This window comes from Citrus sinensis, chromosome 1, assembly GCF_022201045.2.
Source record: "Citrus sinensis cultivar Valencia sweet orange chromosome 1, DVS_A1.0, whole genome shotgun sequence".
NCBI classification, from domain to species: Eukaryota; Viridiplantae; Streptophyta; class Magnoliopsida; order Sapindales; family Rutaceae; genus Citrus; species Citrus sinensis.
This window is the reverse complement of record NC_068556.1, coordinates 24,086,766-24,102,545: the sequence shown is the minus strand read 5'-3', so window position 1 is coordinate 24,102,545 and position 15,780 is coordinate 24,086,766. Positions and strand designations below refer to the sequence as shown.

At 32.4% G+C, this 15,780-nt stretch overlaps 3 protein-coding genes across 3 annotated transcripts; 1 reads left to right on the top strand and 2 right to left on the bottom strand.

Moving 5' to 3' along the window:
* Positions 1–205: 205 nt before the first annotated feature.
* LOC102617029 (probable enoyl-CoA hydratase 1, peroxisomal) lies at positions 206–2,342 on the bottom strand. Its single transcript, XM_006488772.4, has 3 exons — positions 1,852–2,342; positions 685–967; positions 206–518 (listed from the first exon to the last, which is right to left on the bottom strand). Exons 1-3 carry the CDS (start codon positions 2,259–2,261, stop codon positions 414–416), a joined length of 798 nt encoding a protein of 265 aa, XP_006488835.1. The 5' UTR covers positions 2,262–2,342; the 3' UTR covers positions 206–413.
* Positions 2,343–7,871: 5,529 nt separating this feature from the next.
* On the bottom strand, positions 7,872–10,216 carry LOC102617328 (GDSL esterase/lipase At4g16230). Its single transcript, XM_006488773.3, has 5 exons — positions 9,795–10,216; positions 9,568–9,698; positions 8,986–9,231; positions 8,637–8,892; positions 7,872–8,252 (listed from the first exon to the last, which is right to left on the bottom strand). The coding sequence occupies exons 1-5, from the start codon at positions 10,015–10,017 to the stop codon at positions 8,029–8,031; spliced, it is 1,080 nt and encodes a 359-aa protein (XP_006488836.1). The 5' UTR covers positions 10,018–10,216; the 3' UTR covers positions 7,872–8,028.
* A 1,367-nt stretch (positions 10,217–11,583) lies between these two features.
* Positions 11,584–13,582, top strand: LOC102612710 (probable pectinesterase 67). The gene is made up of 5 exons (XM_006488925.3): positions 11,584–11,925; positions 12,036–12,198; positions 12,607–12,813; positions 12,909–13,156; positions 13,281–13,582. The coding sequence occupies exons 1-5, from the start codon at positions 11,642–11,644 to the stop codon at positions 13,432–13,434; spliced, it is 1,056 nt and encodes a 351-aa protein (XP_006488988.1). The 5' UTR covers positions 11,584–11,641; the 3' UTR covers positions 13,435–13,582.
* The last annotated feature ends 2,198 nt before the right edge of the window (positions 13,583–15,780 follow it).

Sequence of the window (15,780 nt, the reverse complement as noted above, 5' to 3'; positions counted from 1 at the left end):
ATTAATTATTTACTTTTAATTTTTTCTAGTAGAGAGAACCCTAATCTTCTAAGTCATAACATTGACTTTGGCTTTCGTTTCTCTCAATTTTTGCCCAGAAGACTGCAACGACGTCGTTTCAGCGCGGACTCCGTTCAACGGTCAGAAGCCAGAACCCTTCACGATTGTCGTCTTCAATTGGTAATATTTGCATAGAACACAGAAATGTCCAAAAACATTGGATTTCCAACATAAGGGTCGCAACAGGTTCTGAAAACACAACTTTGATCACAATATTTTGAACCTTTCAAATTTCAAATAATTACATTGGTTTTAGGCAAATTATTGATTGCTACTAAAGATAAATGATTGAAAGAACCAATTGATTGAATTTGAAAGAGTCGCGTATAGGACATGCTGATCATTTGTTGAATTTACAACTTGGAAGAGGGTTTCTTTGAACTCCGAGCAGCTATAAACTCCTGCATTTTCTTAAACTGCTCCTTCGTCATTCCATTGTAGTAGTCATGAGCCCGCTCCTGTAAATAAATAAAAGCACTAACGTGAATCAAGTAATCACTTGAAATGACATGTTATAGTAACACCATATCATATGTCACATCAGTTACGATACATACTTTGTATTATTGGGTCACAAGCAGTAGATGACAACATCAGGAACCTTGAATGCAAGCAAAATATTACCTTTTCAAGCGCAAGAGCATGACCCAAGTCCAGCTTCAGACCATCATTGATGACTGCCTTATACCTCAACACCAAGTCTTGATTGTTCTTTATCATTGCTTCAGCAACTGCGTGCGCTTTCTTCAACAATTCACCTTCTTCAACAACATGGTTCACCAGGCCCCACCTCTCACCTTGCTCAGCAGTTATAGGGGTAGCTGCCATGGATACTTCACGAGCTCTATTTGGTCCAATAATGCGCGAAAGCTTCTGAGACAGACCCCATGAAGGAAATATCCCAAATCTGAATGAACAATTTGCATAAACATGCACGTTTATATATTATAACATAATTTACAGCAAAACAAAGGTAATAAAAATCAATCACCATCCACCACCAGGCACTTCAACATTTTGCACAAAGTGGCTACTTTCTATTTCGACATTTGCCGTTGCAATTGCAATAGGCATCAAGAAGTAGCCCCCACCAAAGGCTTTTACCACTCTAAAAAATCCTTTGGCATTCAAACATTTCAACCGTTTCTTAGCAACACATTCCTATGGTGTTCTTATAAACCAGTGATGTGTACACTAGTACGTTTCCTAAGGAAACAAACAGCTTAACGTTTAAAACGCTTATAAGCAGATGCTTCAGAAAACAAAAATCATAACGCATGCATTGGGATCTATTTCAGATTTCATAAAATTCAAACTTGGGCTCCATTTAGTATCAATGTTTAGCATGTTCGATCGGTAAGCACTTCTTTTGCTCAGGTAGCTAATTTGAATTCAACTCACAGTTATTCCATAAAAAATCTTAACCATCCGTACCCAACTTCAAAAGCTATAATAACCGACCATCCCCATCATTTGATAGCTGCTGCTCATGTAGCTACATGCTTCCATGTCACAGTAAGGGTCGTATCCATGGCACCACAATGCCATATGAAGCTTTAATCATACTTGCTAAGTAAAAGGTTATAACTTCAACTATCAACCCACAAAAATTGGCAAGTTACTATCCACAAATTCAACGATTTTACTAAATTTTCATAACGGGGACCATCCTCATACTCATAAATTACAAAATATTCTAAAAATTGACCCAAAAAAAAAAAATTCCCATCCAAAGGTAAATTTCCCATTAGTAAAAATACAAATTAACTAAAAGAAATCTTGCATACTAACCGAGCATGGGTGTCAATAAATTTTGCGCCTTTAGCGGCAACCAAAACGTCACAAGCCAACGCGATTTCGAACCCGGCCGTTACAGCGAAACCGGAAATGGCCCCGATGATCGGTTTCCGGCACCGCTCCATTTGTGCCACCGTGTCAGTCTCAACATCCTTAACGTCTCCTTTAAACACGTCCTCTGCTGACGTCAAATCCACGCCGGAGCAGAACGCACGACCCGACCCTGACAAGATGATAACCAGGACGGATTCGTCCTTGTCCAACGACTTGAACGCCTGCGCCATGTCCGCCATCATTGACCTGGTCAACGAGTTTAGCGATTTCGGACGATTGATCGTGACGTAAGCGATCCCCATAGGGTCTCGGGTCACGAGGATTAGATTTTCGGATTTAGTTTGGCCCATCGTAAATGTTTCCGGGTTTCAGATTAGTGTTTTCGTATTTTTTTGGCTTTTTAATTGAGTTAAATTTAAGGGTAACAGTGTTTGATTGAAGTGCGTGCAATAACAAATTCCTTATCGATGAAGTGATGTCGAGCTTGACTGATAGCGACACGTGGTATGGGCGGCACGGCACAAATTATATGATATGGGCAATACAACTGCAGTTCTCCTTATTTGCAGATAATATCCTTTAAATGAGGGTCCGCCTAAGTTACAGCTGACGAAGGTTACAGCTATCTTGTAAAATTATAGTCAGCCTCCTATACTCTATATTATTTATAATTTATTCATAAATATTATAAAATTATTTGTATTATAAAATTTCGTTTAGTCCCTTACACTCTGTTTTATTTCATTAAAACCTTTAGAATACCAATTCACTCATATAATTTTAAATTCCCAAAATACCATCCGTTTTATTAAAAAATTATAATAATTATTAAATGAATTATAAGTACAATCATTATAATTATTTTATTATAACTATAAATATAATTATAATTTTTAAATAGATTATTATTATTATTAACAAGAATAAAAAGTATTATAATTAATTAATCTATAAAAATAATTAATAGTAATTTTTTCGTTAAATTGTTAATAATAATAATTAACGATAATTATTATTAATAATTAATTTTTGAACAATAATAATAAAAATAATAAAAATAATAAATAATAATTATGATAAAAATTAATTAAGGAATTTATAGTAATTTGTTATAATTTAACTCATTCTGATTTTGATTCTAAGATAAAGTAAACACATAAACAGTAATATAGCTTATTCTAATTACGATTCATACAGTTTAAGTAAAAAATTTATTCTAATTCCAATTCCTTATTTTGATTATAGTCATTCCAATTCTAACTCATTATATTTCCAGCTAATTTCGATTCTTGTTTAGTGAATGCACTATAAAATTCGTAATACTTATGAATAAATTGTAACTAATATAGAGTGGTCTAATTGAATATAGAGTAGTTTATAATTTTATAGTGTGTTCACTAAACATGAATCGAAAATAGCTAGAAATATAATGAGTTAAAATCAGAATAGCTATAATCGAAATGAGAAATTAGAATCAGAATAATTTATTTACTTGAACTACATGAATCGTAATTAAAATGAAATGTATTACCATTTACGTGTTTACTTTGTCTTAGAATCAAATTGAGAATGAGTTAAATAGTAACAAATTACTATAAAATCCTTAATTATTTTTTATTATAATTATTGTTATTGTTATTATTATTATTCAAAAATTAATTATTAATAATTATTATCATTAATTATTATTATTAACAATTAACGAAAAAATTATTATTAATAATTGTTAATAGATTAATTAATTATAATACTTTTATTCTTGTTAATAATAATAATAATAATAACAACAACAATAATAATAATCTATTTAAAAATTATAATTATTTTTATAGTTATAATAAAAAATTATTATAATTATAATTCATTTAATAATTATTATATTTTTAATAAAATGGAGGGTATTTTGGGAATTTAAAATTATAGCGACAAATTGGTGCTCTAAAGGTTTTAATGAAATAAAACATAGTGTAAGGGGCTAAATGAAATTTTATAATACAGAAAGTTTTATAATAATTGTGAATAAATTATAAATAATACAGAGTATAGGGGTCTAAATAAAAGTTTACGGGGCAGCTATAACTTACGCGAACTGCAACTTAAGGGGATCCTTTAAATAAACCACTCGTTGCAAAAATGTCTAAATTCATGGCGTGCGTTTACTAATTCGAAGCGGAATGGGTAGCAATGGGTAATTTTTAAAAACCTCCCCTGAGGTTTGGGCTTGTTGCAAGTAGATGACGAGAATCTATTTATTTGTAAAAAATCTCCTACCGTCAATTAATTTTAACATTGACCGTTAGTTGACTGTGCAAAGACAATATTGCCCTTAACCATAGTTTGTAAACTAACATAACTAAAAAAAAAACTAAAATTGTTGGCGCGAAAAGCACAAACCCTATTTTTTGACAATTTTATCCTTGTCAATTCCAAAGATTTACAATATCATAGGTAACGATTATGACTATTTCATTTTCAAGTTTTTTATTTTATCTTTTTTGTAGGAACTTTAAGGAAATATCAATAATTTAAAGAGGATTTTTCAAGTTTTTAATTTTATTTTTTTTGTAGGAACTTTAAGAAAATATCAATAATTTAAAGAGGGTAAAATAGCCAATAATCTTGGTTTTTTTTTTTAGCTATTTCCGTCTACAAACTATTGTTAAGGGTAATATTGTCTTTGCACAGTTAACTAACGGTCAATGTTAAAATTAACTGACGGTAGAGAGTTTTTTACAAATAAATCAATTCTCGCCGTCTACTTGCAACAAGCCCAAACTTCAGGGGAGGTTTTTAAAAATTACCCGGGTAGCAATTGAAATACATTAAAATAATAATAAAGAATAGAAATTTAAAATAAGTTATCTACTTGAATTACAAGAATCAAAATTGAAATGATCTGAATTACCATAATATGTTTACTTTGTTTTAGAATCGGAATCGAAATTAATTAAATTGTAATAAATCGTTAAAAAGTATTTAATGAACCATTATCATAATTATTATTTTATATTTTAATTATTATGATTATTTATTCAAAAATTATTATTAATTATTGTTAATAATATATATTAATTAATTTAAAAAATTATCAATAATAATAATAAATTCAAAATTTTTTAATTAATTAGAATAATTAGATTAATTAATTAATTAATTATAATAATTTTTTTTAACTGAGGATAAAATAACCATTTTTTATTTTGGGTGGGAGTGGGGGTGGGGGGAATGATCCATCCTGGGAATCGGAGATTGATTCCCAACTTCGACTGAACCCCACAATTCTGATTTTGATTCTTATCTCCATTTTGCAAAATAAACACTTTCAATAATTCCGATTCTGGATTCTGATTCCTCAATCAGAGAAGATCATCAGTCTTTCCAATTTCATCTTTGGCAATTCACGAAATTGTTGTCTTAACGATGTTTGGGGATGATAGAAATTTCTATGGAAACTAGGACAATTTATACATAATATCTCATTAGAGGATAAAATTTAGTGACATTCTTATTCCCATCCTAATTTTTATTTTATTTCTTTTAAAATTTTAATAAATACTTTTAAATCTAAATTGTAATATATGTATGAAAATAATAAATCTCATTAAATATAAAAATAATATAAATAACAGTTAATATAAATATTTGAAGATTTATAAAGATAATTTTGTTAATGATTTATAACATGTGACCGATATTTTTCAAGCAACTTTATTTAGCTGACCACCTAAGTTCGAGTCCTTGAGGAAGTAGGGGCTAAAAAACTGACTTAGACTTTACCCACTTCCTAATATTTTTCTTTATAAAAAAAAATACCACGTGATTTTTGTGGATGTGTTCAACTTTAAAGCTCTAGTTTTACTTAATTTCATAGACGATCTTGTAATTTTGATAATATTGACTTAGTTTAATGGAAATAATTTTTATTTATTTATTTTATTTTGATGTTTTTGTATTGGTAATTCGATTATATATTTTTACCTTAATATAATTAAATCAAGTTCGAAAAATAAAAGTATCAATTATTCAGGAATTGAATACCTAGGGAATCCCCATACCCCTCTCCTCAAGCAATTTTGAAGGGAAGAGGGAGGGTACGGGGGTATAAATACAATATCAGATGGATACAGGGATGTTGATCCCAGCCCTCTCCTCTTTCCTCCCTATTGCCATCCCTTACAACATTTCTCTACCTATAGGTAAAAATGATATTTTTGCTTTTGTTAACTTCAAAATCAATATGGTCGCTATTTAAGTATCAAAAACTAAACAATATTGTTATTTGAGTTCTAACTTGAGTTTAATGTTATATGTCATTAATTTATTGAAAGATGAATTTTATAACTCATAAAATTAATATTCTACTATTCAATAGATGAATGTTCTATTAGGTAGAACTTTAGTTGAGGTTGAAATATTAGAAATCCTAGCATTACTTGAAACAAAAACTAAAAGTTGATGCATTTTGGCAACCAGCAGTAGGGGCGGACAAACCCAATTCAACCCAATCTAATTTTGATAAGTTAAGTAGATTATTGTGAGTTAATTGAGTCAATTTTTTAACCTAATTATTTGGGTTGGGTTAATTATAATAAATTCGTTTAACTCAATCCAACCCATTAAATAATAATAATAATGAAGATGATGACGACGATATGTTTATTTTCAATTATAAAATCCTAAAGATCTAAAAAGCTAACCTAATTTTAATTTTTTTTATATTTTTACAAAAAGAGACCATTCACTCTTGTATTTGCAACTATAGACTCTAATTCTAAAACTAAAATCAATCTCTCGTATAAGTAAATATATTATCTTACAAGTATAATTTTGAAAGTAAATTGGTTTCAATTTCTTTTTATTTTTTAGTAAACACTTAACAGTACATAATTATTTATCACTTTCATTTTGTTACTCAATGTGATGCTAGCTAACTATCTAAAGAGTCTAAATTTAAAATTAAAAAAAGAGAAGCGGAAAGCCGAGAATAAAGTCCATAAGCACATTGTCGAAATTTTCTTAATTTTAAGATAGCTGATTTTTTAGCTTTCTTTATTGTACCCTCTACAGTGAATGAAATTTTCATGTTTAGTAGAGTTATATTTGATTTTAATAAATTTCATTTCAAGTTTTATATCTTTCCTTTATTTTACTTTAGTTTTATTTAATCTTTAACCCAATCAACCTAACCCAACTTGATGATTTAAGGGTTGGATTGAATTGGGTTAAACATATTTATTTAATTTGGTTGGGTTGATTTTATCTCAACCCATTCAACTATGGCCTGGATTGAATTTTCGCAAATTTTATCCAACTCAACCTATACCCATCCACAAGTAGTAGTTTAATTGAAAATTTGTCAAACAAAATGGACTTTAGTGTAAAATATTAATTTTTATTTAAGCGAAGTCTACAAGAGCATCATTAAAAAAAAAATCTAGGAAAACACGTTCTCTTTTGCAGTGTAATGATGAACCAGATCATTTGAAGCGTAGTCCTCCTTCCCCTCTTCTTTTTTTGGTAGTATTTATAGATCAACCTTTTTTTTTATTATTACGTTATTATTGAAAGTTGCTTTGGATGCTCTCTAAAAAAAAAAAGAGGATGCAAAATCTAATATTAGGTAGAAATAAACAAAAAATTTAGTATCTAAAATTGTTTTAAATATTTTGTTTACAAGTTTAATTATATTGTTGTAAATATGTGTCAAATCTCTTAAAATTAAATGTGCTGCATAGTAAGGATTTTTTTTTTTTCTAAAGAGTGTACAAAGTAAAATTTAATTTTTTTTTAAAAATTTAGTATACAACTATATAGAGTAACAAGTGTTCAAACTTTAAAGTAATTTATATAGTAAAAATATCTCCTTTCTTTTAATTTAGTTGTCAGCTATGATTATAGTCGAAATGCTTCTACCAGTGAATCTTCAATTAATAACAAATGTAAATGTATGAGAAATCATATGCTTATAAAATTGGTACTTCAATTCTTAAATATTGAAATTCTTATATTCTTATTATTTTTATTCGTTTTGGGTCTCAATAAATTGTAAAATAATATAAAATTAATAGTGTTGACCTATCAAATTACAAAAATAGAATGTTTTATCTTGCAACCACATCAAACTTGAGCCAGTTGCCGAACGTTCATCGGTGAGATATCATCAGAATCACCATCCAAAAGTCGTTTTGCTATGATGATATTAGTAGCTTCAGATGGATGATACGGATCCCAGAACACATACTTTGATCTATCACTGCAAACTTTAGACGATGGACCACAGGGGATCAGCCCTCCATGGGTCCCAGCAACATAGCAGCAAGAAGAATTTGCAATCTCAAAACCTGCGATAAATGAACAAAGCTTCTTTTAAGAGGAAATCACATAAATTTAGAACGTAGTTGCTGTGCACGATAACCAAAGTGACATTGATCTCATAGAGAGCTAGTGGTTTCTTCTCACAATTTGCATATGGATTAAAATTCACTCCACCTCAATTTCGTATAGATAAAACATTGATATATATATTTATGAGTCTAGTTCAAATCTTCATTTTGTAAACCAGAAGACGTTCTTACCAAGCACCCATTTGACATCTCAATCCTAAACAAGCATGAAGACAGTTTTAGGTTTAAAGCCTTAAGCTTTGAAGAGTCTGACAGGATCCTGGAGCCTGGAGCTGTTCCAAACTAAAATGTAAGACGAGAAAGGATTCACAAAATGCCTACCATATGATCTGTAGTTTTCCAGGATGTCGGCTACAATGCGATAAACATCGGAATAAACAAACTTTGATTCCTGAAGAGATGTGGTAAGCTCTGCAATAAGGCCCTTCAACTCTGTGTTAAATAACCGAGCCATTTGATTCGGCAAACTAACACAGCTTTCTCCGGCCGATGGATTCGTGTCCCTCTGATATGGAATGCACCCAACAGGACCAACATTTGCCACAATAATTTTTCTGGCACCCAAATTATAAAGTCTCTGCAGAGAAATTCAAATTTGTTGATTTTTAACATTTCAATTAAACAAATGCAGTGAAACTGAAAATCGAGAGTTGTGAGAAAATTAATTTACGGTAAGCTGCATCCGAAATCTTGCAATCATGGCTGCGACGAAAAAATCTGGGGAAACCAATTTTTGCACAGCGGCTGAGAGGACAGGCGTGAAGTAATTGTTGATGAAATCATTGGAGCCCATTGTCACTGAGAACAAAGACCTTCGTAAAAGCTGTAGAGTTGCAGGCTCACCTATGGTTGAGATAATATCTTGCCTTGTATTTGCAAAATTATCTAACTGGGCATCCATGTTGATTCGGCCACCCTGTACATGCAAAATTACATAAATTTTATATATTAGACAGATTTAATGCATTTAATTGGCCAATGGCTAACTGTTATATTTGTAGTATAGTAGATAGGAGAGAAGAATTAATGTGTGCAACTTCTTGTAAGCAACAAAGACACTTGTGGGCGACGATTTCTTCTAAATTTTTGTTTGTAGGCAGATCCGGGCCCGCTGTGGACTCAAACTTAGCCGCAATAGAACTATTTAAGCAAAACCTCGGCAGATTTCTAATTGTAGGTATCTGATAGCCTGTAAACTTTTGAATCTTAAAACACATTAAGTTTCTTCAGAAAAATGAATCAGAATCCTTACGAAGATCTTGCCAGTTTGATTTAGAATTCCACCTCCACCAGAAGCATAATTGACGCCTTGGAGGATCGAATTTCCTCTTGTTGTGGGAGCCAAGTAAGGAGGACTGAACCCTTTGAAACCCAATTCTTGTCCTGTTAAAAGGAATGAAAATTACAAACGTGTTAATATGGTCATTTCAAAGAAGGATTGGTGCAGAAAGAATCAAGCAGAGGAGAAACAAAACTTGCCTATAATGTCAACAATTGTTCTTCCATTGGTGTATCGACCCGTTGGCACCCCGAAATCTATCCCATTTGGTACATAATTAGCCTTGGAGAGCGACACAATGTAGTTGTTGTTTCCCACATCAACTAAGGAGTCACCAAAAACAAAATTTGCGGGAATATCATAAGCTGCAAAGCAGTTCTTCAACAAGAACAAGAATGTCAGTACTTGAGAAAGACTAGACATGATGCAATTGGGGAATTAGTTTTGAACTTGTGGGGCTAAAGAAGATTTGCAAGAGTGTGAAGAACTCAATGTACATATATATTTATAGCATGTGTAGAGAAGGTGTACTTATACTGTAGCAATGTTGGCTGTGTGGGTGAAATTAATAAGAGAAGAAACAACAAACTTCAGCTGCCAACAGACGAGTATGGGGTATTTATGAATGAAATCTATACCCCACAGTGTGTAAAAAATTTGGTGCGTTATTAGGCAAAGCAGAATCTAGTGAGAACATTATGTTGTATTCAAAAGTCAGCATTATATTTATTGGCTGGATGGTAAGAATCTCCCATCATGAAAGAGTGTGTAAAAAATTTATCTTGCTTGTAAATTTGTAAATATTTATGATGTGGTGTACATCTCACGATTCTCACCTTTATTAGGGCGAAATATTTGAACTCTCCTCGTAAAATCAAATTGTATATGACATTTAAAAAAAAAAAAAAACATTGAATGCCCTGCAAAATCACCAGCAGCTTATGAAAATACCAGAAACAGAGCTGCTGGTTTGTTAAGAGAGAACAGAAACGTTTTAATTTTTTCAACCACCAGGAGACCTAACTTACTATCAACATTCAAAAGTGAGTAACTAGCATCCTTGAAATTTAATGCATTCCTAAAAAAATACAGTTTCTAGCCAGTGGTCATTCACTGTACTTTCGTCCCAAATATTCCCTTAAAAATCAAGACTCTTAATAAGAAATTAAATGGGAAGGCAAGTCGCCATTTCTTATCGCTTGGGGGGGTTGACAAGATTGTGAAATGAATCATGTAAGCATTTATTTCTTTTACCAACTAACTACCGTCCAAAGTAAAACTCACAGAGTCATAGTAATGGATGAATTATATTATTAAAACAAAAATGTAGTATGATGATGGAGACATAACAGAATTCAAGAAAAGACTAAATGCGGGAATTTGGCAGTTGTCACCGCGAGTGATGGTTACAAAATAGGATCACCAGGGTTCTTGTGTGTCTTTAATTTGGGGTGTATTCAGCCTTTCGGTTCGGCCAGTTCACTGTTCACCCACGGATGTTTTGGGCCAGTTCACCCACAAGCTCCACTCCCATTGAAGCTTCATCATTTAAGTCCACCCACAAGCTCCATTGTGGCCCTTTTGAAAGACTTCATATGCCACACATATGACATGTTGTTGGTAGCACATATGAAAGTTTCTTAGTACGATGAGCCTTTTAACTTAAAACTATATCATTATCATCCATTCCAGCAGAACACTTTCTTTGGAAATTTGTTTCTCAACCTCAAAATGAACTAATAAAAGGGTTCCTTTTTATGGGTGTACTTGTTTTAGTTCTTTCAATTCTAAAACTAATTTCAACTCTTGGCATCTTTTATCACAAAAATTCAATAACTCTCAATTCAAAAGATTTAAGCCCCACATAGAATCTACTGGAGGCCCTCCAAAATAGTGAGTACCCACCTAGCAGACTTTTCCGCGCCAATTTATTGACATCCAATTTTAACTTCCAAAAAAACCACTCCCCTAAATAACATCTTGAAGATCTCTCAATTCTTTCGCAACGATCTCTCACATAATCCTTTCAATATCCCGCAATTTCATAATGTCGTCCTCTTATTTGCTTCCTTGGAGATTTTTTCGATTAATTAACGTAGCCGGTGTAATTCTTTTTCTCCAACTCACTTGTTTCTCCGATCGTGTCTATAGCTTGACCAAGAAAACTGTGTTTGATGCTCCTCTATTGACAGAAAAACTGAACACCAACCGGACAATCAAAGTTGACATCAATGGCGACGGGGACTTTAAATCCATACAAGATGCCATCAATGCGGTTCCTAAAGGGAACCCTAACTGGATCATTATCCATGTTCGAAAAGGCGTTTACAGGTAATTTAGTTTATTTATTTTCCTCTCAATTCTCCGTACTTATTATGTTTGCTGCAATTGCGGATAAGTTAACACACTGATACATTTGTTAATTCAATTTTGGCCTTTAGAGAGAAGGTGTACATACCAGAGGACAAGCCCTACATATTCATGAGAGGAAATGGAAAGGGGAAAACGGCCATTGTTTGGTCGCAAAGTGCTACTAACAATAAGGACTCTGCTACATTCTCCGTTGAAGCTCCCCACTTCATTGCCTTTGGTATCAGCTTCAAGGTGCATGAAATTTTTTTTTTTATTTTACCCCCTTAAACTATTTAAACAACATCATTCAACGTTGAAGATTTCTAAAATTATTTGAGAACTATCTTTACAGTACAATGCTCCTGCCTCTCTTCTCCATCGAAATAGCTCAAGTTTTTGAAACTTTTCATTGTTGAACTCTCAAGTTTTTGTTTATGTCCCCCAACTTATCATATATAATGTCCATTACCGTAAAACTTATGGTCAACAATAGCGTGTAACCATGTAACAGAAAACTAGAGGTTTTTAATGAAGAGAGCAAGGCATTGGCACAAAAAGGACTTGCACTGCACTGTAGATATACTCAGATTAATTAGAAGAAGAAGAAGAAGAACGTAACCCATAGTTATATTTTATTTTTTTCATATTTTTTGGGCACAGAATGAGGCACCTACGGGAGTTGCATTTACCTCGCAAAATCAGTCAGTGGCAGCGTTTGTGGGTGCAGATATGAATGCATTTTACCACTGTGCATTTTACAGTACCCACAACACTCTCTTCGATTACAAAGGCAGGCACTACTATCACAATTGCTACATCCAGGGCTCAATCGATTTCATCTTCGGCCGCGGCAGGTCCATTTTCCAGGTAACTCAGCTAGACAGCTAATATTCCATTTTTGGATCACAATTTAAGCAAGTTAATTATAGAAATAATTTTGGATTTTCACTTGCTGATTGCAGAACTGTGAGATCTTTGTGATAGATGACAAGAGAGTAAAGATTCATGGTTCTATCACAGCTCAAAATAGAGAAGATAACACTGATAATAGTGGATTTGTGTTTATTGAAGGCAAAGTCTATGGAACTGGTGATGTGTATTTGGGAAGAGCCAAAGGTGCCTATTCAAGGGTAGTTTTTGCCAAGACCTACTTGTCTAGGACCATTGTGCCCCATGGCTGGACAAATTGGAGCTATGTTGGCAGCACAGAGTAAGGAATTTAATTCCATTTTCTCAGAAAAAAAATGATACTAAATCACATCAATTTGAAGATTTAGCATTAGTAATTTTAATTTTAATTTTCTCTAAAATCTTGATGTTGTGAATTGAAACAGCAACCTATTCCAGGCAGAGTACCGGTGCCATGGACCGGGAGCTGAGGCAAAGCACCGGGTCCCATGGTCGAAACAACTTAGTGATCAAGAAGCAGAAAAGTTCATGTCCATTGATTTTGTAGATGGCAAGAATTGGCTACCAGCTTGGGTGTAAATGTTACTTTTAGCAAGAAGTTGATTCCAGTTTAGGAAACCAAAAATGTACTTGATTCGAGTGGTTCTAACTAGCCACCGATTTAGCATTCTTCCTTAATTTAAGCTTGTTAACTTTGGTATTTGTACTTTGGGCTTTAGCCTTATGCTACAGGAATTTGATAGTATCTTAGAAAATGAAGCTACTTTTTACGTATCACATTCACATTTACAGACTCTTACTAATGAGAGAATAATATTGGATTTTGTAACTAATATCTCAATATTTTATTTTAGATATTGACGTGGCACTTATTTATTTTATAAAATGATAAATTTCATAACTTGTAAAATTATTTATTATTCTAATTATATCATTTGATATCATACTAATAAATTAATGTCATTTCATTTGAAATTAAGCGATATACTTGAAAAGTATTGAATTACTTATAATAAAAATTCCATATCAACCATTACTAATATTACTAGTATACATTTATCATTGATCATAATTTATTACTTTTTACAAATCTTTTTTTATTTAAAAAAAAAAATCTTCGGCCACATATATATATATATAAGTAGCAATTCAAAATCTCCTAATAATAATTGGAACTCGAATCTACTCTCATAGGAATTTATATATCTTTCCTCTTTATAGGGATCTACCTAATATATATAATAAAAAAAAAAATTCCGTGGCCCACCACATCTTTGTGTCTTATGCACCATAGAATTAATTGTTCTCCATAAGCAAAACCCAGATCACTTTTATTCCTAGAACCAATCTCATAAACAGTATTCACGATTTCGCATCACCATCAAAATTACCACCAGCAACTTGCTTTTCAACTCTTGCGGCTGCAGCTTCAGCGTCAATCAAACTGCCGCCACTAATCCTTGCACTGTCCCCTAACATTTCTGCAAGGATTCCGCTGCGCGTAACGCCACGTACAAATGCACAATAACAGTAGTAGATCTCACCATAAAAATTATTACTGTGTGTTACTGTGTGTGTAGCTATACGTTACGTTTAACGTAACGTAGCACCAGTCTTTCTGCAATAATATTAGTTGCATGTGGATGATAAATCATCTTTTAGAGCTTCCGGCATTGGCTGTCCCAATCGTCAGTACAAACATTAAAGCCACCAAGCTAACACGTACATTTTGAGTTTTTAGCCATCTTTCTATTGTATCCAAGCAAACGATCGATCGAAAGGAAGAAAAGAAAGCTTGTTTTTATGGCATTGGCAGGCTCAGTGGGAGGCCCCATTTGTAGCGTATGAAATAGTGGAAAATATTAATGCAATCTGTTCATATTTGTTCTTCAAATGTTATTGTCATCGATCAGGAGTACGTAAACGTAATAAACTTGAATTCCGAAGTAAAAATTTTGAAAAGATTTAAGCTCAATAATTTTAAGACGTGCATAGTTGCACGATAAAGATGTATAAGAAATCCTTTTTTTTTTTTCCTTTTTTAGGGGGGTGGCGCAATTGATCCGCTTAAATTTACTGTATGTATGTCTAAAATCTGAAACACAAATAGTATAATTGATTTGAAAAGTTATCTTGGATCCAATACACTAAGGTCATGTTTGGAATTAAGGTATTGTAACTTTTAAACTACAGCTGCTGTAGAAAAAAAACTGTAATTATGAAATAAAAAAGTTAATAATATGTAGTAAATATAAAATTTAAATAATAAAATTATCAAAGATATAATAGATTTTTCATCATATAAATAAAAAATTATATCAACATAACTTCCAAGTTACAACAATTAGTGTTTACCAAACACTTTAATACCGTAACTTTTAAGTTACAGCTGCCTAACCTCAATACCAAACACATTCTAACAATCATCAGTCAAGTAAGTGATTATCAAACAAAATTTGAGAATGGATTCTCATAAAAAAAAAAGGTGATAATCAGAATATAACCCTGGTCCTTTATTTACTTTCACATGCAAATAGTGAGAAAGGGAGTGGAACTTTCTATTTCACTATTCATAAATATTTATTCCTAGTGGGAGAACTTAGTCATATATTTATGCTATCATTGGTTACTGAATTCTAGAAAATTAGGAAATCGCCCACAATTGTATCCCCATGCCACCACATCTTGGGAGCCCTAATTGGTACCTCCATCATTAATAATATTACAACTAGCAGATCCTATACTCCCATCACCATGCATCCAAACCAACTCGATGTTCTACTTTTGCAGCTGCAACACCAACGCCAACATTAATCACAGTGCCTTTTTTAAATCCTCCGTCCATGTGATTTGCCGCCGCGCGCGGCCAACACTTGTTTTTTCTCCAAATCCATCTTCAAAGCAGCCTTCAGAAGTTTCGTTTTT